This window comes from Alnus glutinosa, chromosome 12, assembly GCF_958979055.1.
Source record: "Alnus glutinosa chromosome 12, dhAlnGlut1.1, whole genome shotgun sequence".
In the NCBI taxonomy this organism is placed as follows: domain Eukaryota; kingdom Viridiplantae; phylum Streptophyta; class Magnoliopsida; order Fagales; family Betulaceae; genus Alnus; species Alnus glutinosa.
This window is the reverse complement of record NC_084897.1, coordinates 7,827,346-7,832,286: the sequence shown is the minus strand read 5'-3', so window position 1 is coordinate 7,832,286 and position 4,941 is coordinate 7,827,346. Positions and strand designations below refer to the sequence as shown.

Below are 4,941 nucleotides of genomic sequence, written 5' to 3'. Positions count from 1 at the left end.
CAATCTAAAATATAAGAAAGCAACAGAGCAAAGGTGCCCACCAACTTAGTTCTGAGGTCCCTTCAAAACTCAGAATATAGAAGGCAAGAAATTGGTGCATGAAGTGGCCAATAGCTAATGGCAAAAAATCCTACCAACGATTGATTCAAATCCTTAAATCAGCACAATTTTTGGTTAAGCGACGAATGGCTACGGTGATCATTCAATGATCAATATAGCAAACAAAAAGTCACTATCAACAACGCAAAGGGCTATCATAACAATTCAGAGATCAAAAATAAAGAAAAGGTTGCCTTTCTCATAGAACGGTATTAAATAATCTCGATTATTTGAAGAAGATCAACTCTAATATGTTATTATTAGACACAATTCGCCTAAGACTCATTTATCCCTCCACAACGCTATCAACTCTCAGAAATTGGCCTTGAAGAGGTTATTTTGCTCGTTGTGACTTATAAGTTTTTTCGGTTTTTTTTTTTTAACCCCTGCACTCTTCGCACGGATCAGGTAATGCTCCAGCTTTGCTTGCGAACTGGTCCCAAGATATTGTTTGTACTCAAGGAGATTCGAACCTTATAGACCTAATGAAAATGCCACAAAAGACCAAAGCCCTTAAGTCAACCCCCTAGGGTTACCACCAGCAATAATACAGTAGATCAAATTTAATTAAAGCAAGAAATAATAATATAAATCACAATGCAAAATGATGGCATAAACATCGACATAAATGCAAAAGATACTGACATTGCAGTCTGATACAACGTGATAAGGAAAAAGATAAGAACAACTTAGCCAAATACTACATAATATTAGACTCCACTAGGTCAGGGGACTCCAGGAACGACATACTAAAAAACCCAAACATGGACAAAATGCATTTTTCAAACAAAAGAGACCACATTAAGAAACTGCACGCAGGTCCTCACAAGACTCACATACAAACACTAGATCCAGCACGAACACATCCTACTAGCAAAGCCACCAATGATTCTTCTGTGACTGGCTCCCTGTTTCACAGATTGGAAAAAGAGAAAATGCGACATCAGTTAATGGTACTACAAATATATATTTAAGCATAGAAAATCAAAATTCAAAAAGACAATTACCTTGTGCATGGCTTGGTACGATCAGCAACCTCCAAGGCAGATAAACCTTTTTGGTGATCAAGATGGATGCAGCACTATGCAGTTACAAGAAGAAGCAACTACAAGGGGCTTACAACAAAACAGAGCAGCAAACTACTACTATCTACACCCCTCCCCACTTTTCCCTCTTTAAAAACAGGAAAAGCGGTGAATGGGGAGGAACACCCCGCAGAGTGTACAGAACCGAGTAAGATCCAAACACAACAAAAGAAACAATAAATATGAAGAGGGGAGATGTTGATAGGCGAGTAAAGAGTTATAGGGAGGCAGATCATCTGGCAGCCGATTGAGGCAACTTTGATCTTTGAGACTAATCAATGTCAGGGTATGAGAAAGGATAATAAAGTTAGGCTATGAGAAACAAAGGATAATAAAGTTTAAGAACAACTAAAGAAGATGATGATAGCAAGAATGAAACAGAAGCCTACGGAGTTTGTGTAAGTAGTCAGTTCCAGATTCTACAGTATATACAGGGTCTGAGACAAAGACCTAAACCTAAACTTAAACCGAAAGCTTGGCATCATAACTTTTGACATTCAACTAGAGAAGTTTTTTCCTTCAGGCCCAATAAATTCAACAGCAGTAAGGTATTCTATCCATGCCAAAGAACAGCTCCACCAATCAATCAAGCAAATTTCCATGCATTACTTCCTAAACCTTCAAAGTTCGCTTCCATCCGTGCTGCAAAACCCACCCATAATACGCATACATTCCTCTCGCTATGATATACCCATGAGTCCATGACCAAAATCCAAGTCCATAACTCAATCCCAACTCCACATCAACTCTTAATGTGTAACCCAGTGTAACCCAGAGACAATTAACCCACCACAGCCATTGCCCTCGCTTACTTAGATAAACAAACTCTTACAGATTCGCACTACGGACCAATTTATTCACCCTATATACAATCTAACACTAACCTAAGCTTTCAAAGTAGATTTATTTACAGGAGCCCCACACTCCAAACCATGTCACTCATCCAGATTAAGAATGCGACGTAAGGTCTTGGTCGCAGAGTCAGCACTACGAAAGATATCCCTGGTAGAACTGTTATGCTCCCTAGTAGGCGATGGAGGTGCAGACTTGGCCATTGGGTGGTACGTTTTGATCATCTCAGGGGCCGAACAGGGCAGGTTAAGCGACACGGTCCTCTTTGGCCGGATCGAGAATTTGGGTATCGGTAAGGAACTCGGCGGCGGCGAGTTCGAGTACGTGGGGCCAGCCCAGAGCTCAGAAAATGAGAACCTCTCGTTAGCAATATCCTCGCTAAAAGCCCTCTCTTTGTTACAAGCTTTCGCGTTGATATTAATGGGAGCGCTTTTCACAGTTGTTTTCGAGTGTGTGTTGCTATCAGAGTGTGTCGGGGATGGTGTTTCAGGCAAAGGTGCAGAAGGATAAGAAAAGCACGGTTTGGTTACAGGAGTAGAGCAAGCTTTCAACGGGGTCGGTAGTATACCTGCGCCGGATTGGTAACTCCGGCAATTGATCCCTCTGAAGTCTCTGGACGGCGACGAACCAAACTGGGCCGGCCCACTGGGTTTACTTCCGCTGTAGTACTGGTTCCTATGCTGAGCAACCACAAGGGTCTCCATGGTGAAACTCACTGATTCAGTCACAGTAATCCCACTAGATCCAGTTATCCACCGCTACGACTCTGCCAAAGGTCTCTAAATCGAGCTAAAATTCACAACTTTAGGCGTTTTGACTGCACTAAAACTCATAGATCTTCTGCATAATAGACCAAAAATCGAACATCGAACCCCGCGAGTGAAACAAACTCCACAGTGTTCGGTCTCTCCGACACTCAATATTAAATTACCGGATCAGAAAACCACCCAAAACCAAACCGATTCAAAATCAAACCAGATCTTCCCAGAAAACAACTACAATTGGCTGTGAAACAAAACAAAAAGAAAATAAGAATGAGATAGTGAATAAAATAGCAACAAAATACAAGGGAAAACCCAGAAAAGCTGAAAGCTTCGATTCTTATTTTCATTGTGACATTCTCGGGAAAGTGAGAGTGGAAAAATTACCAGAGAGCTGTGACAGAGTTCGTCAGTGAAGCGAAGATGGGGACGTCCGCAGAGATTATTCGATCTAAAGAAGAAAATGGTAGCCCCCAGCGAGGGTTATAGACAGACCAGAATCCACGGATCTGAAATGAGTCTTATAGTCGTAATTTTTAATCGTTGGAGTATTTCGTGTTTACTGGTGTACAGTTAATGCCACGTCTGATGGAATCACGTAACGGAGTTGTTTTTTTTTTTTTTTTTTTTTTTTTTTTTTTTTTTTTTTTTAAATAAGTATACGATAATACGATTCACAAGAGGGAGAAGAAGGTTTTCGAATTAGTGACATCCGCTTCATAAGGCGTAATCTCCAACCGATTGATCTAATATATATATATATATATATATATATAGGATGAAATTGTTGGTACATATAGTTATAAGAATAATGTTTTTCTTCCCAACAGGTGGTTTGATATAACTTATAATATTAATTATTTTAAAAAATAAAATAAAATATAATTCATTTAAAACATATCATATATGCTAGTATAACATAAATATGATAAATAAGTTTGAAATGTTATTTTACTCTGGTTATAAATACATGCAATCCTCTTATATGAATGGAAAAATTGTTAAATTTGTTATAATGTTTTGGCTTTATAACAAATAATTTTTTATGGTTTTAAAATGAGTTTACAAATTTTGTGATATGCTTTGTAACAAAATGATCCCTTCATATAAATTGCGATCATTTTTTTTTTTACAAAGTTCTTATAAAATTACAAATAAATTCTTTAAATACAAAACATAAAAATAAAAATAAAAAGGGATTGGGGTCGGGTGGGGTCGGGTGGGCAGCTAACTGTTAGGGGTAGTTCGACTATCCTAAAGATTGATTCAGAGGGTGTTCGACCACCCCCACCCCAAGCGATCAATTCTACGATGGCCAACCACCCCAGTCCCAAAGTAAGACTGGCAATTCAAGTTGGCGTGTCGAGTACATATCGAGTCGACTCACAAGTTAACCCGAACACAACTAATTTAGTTAAACGGATCAAACTCCTCAACTCTAACACGACCTATTCAAATAAGTGGGGTGACATGACATAACCCACATAGCCTATTTAATAAAACTCAACCCACATAACCTATTTAATAAATAAGCTGTGTTAGGTTGACCCATTTCAACCTATATATGAAATTAAATGTAAAAATAAAATAAATTTTAACTTATATGAATTTTAGCCTTTTAGGGTTTTGTTTTGAATTGTAAAAAATAAAATAAATAAATAAATAAATCAAATTTAATTTGTACGAGTTATACTAGTCACCCATGAGTTAAATGAGTTGAACCGAGACTGACCCGTTTATTAAACATGTCAATTCAAGTGACCTGAACCCGATTATATAAGACTCAAATTTGCTAATTTTATGTTGAATTCGTGTCAAATTCGCAGGTCGTGTAAAAAATTTACAGCTTTACCCCAAAGCCTTGGGGGTGATTCGGTGTAACGTCCCCAGGGTAATTATGAAATATTATAATTACTATGTGGCATTACTATTATTTCTTGATAATGTCTGACAACGAAAAATGCAATGAAATTTTTCTTTTTTTACATCTATCACATCACATGAGCAATATTTACCAAAACATTAACCATCACGTACTACGTACATTCATAGTCACATAATTGCGTCAATCTATCAACTTATAACTTTTATAGTTACATATCTGAGTGCAGGCCAAAAATACTAAACCCTAATGCCCTCGAATC

General features: G+C 37.8%; 1 protein-coding gene across 1 annotated transcript; it reads right to left on the bottom strand.

Moving 5' to 3' along the window:
• Window positions 1–661: 661 nt before the first annotated feature.
• On the bottom strand, window positions 662–3,326 carry LOC133851446 (uncharacterized). Its single transcript, XM_062287882.1, has 3 exons — window positions 3,185–3,326; window positions 1,107–3,041; window positions 662–1,007 (listed from the first exon to the last, which is right to left on the bottom strand). Exon 2 carries the CDS (start codon window positions 2,738–2,740, stop codon window positions 2,120–2,122), a length of 621 nt encoding a protein of 206 aa, XP_062143866.1. The 5' UTR covers window positions 2,741–3,041; window positions 3,185–3,326; the 3' UTR covers window positions 662–1,007; window positions 1,107–2,119.
• Window positions 3,327–4,941: the final 1,615 nt, after the last annotated feature.

Excerpts from the sequence above, each read along its gene's own strand:
- LOC133851446 (XM_062287882.1), bottom strand. The coding sequence starts at position 2,740 with ATGGAGACCCTTGTGGTTGCTCAGCATAGGAACCAGTACTACAGCGGA.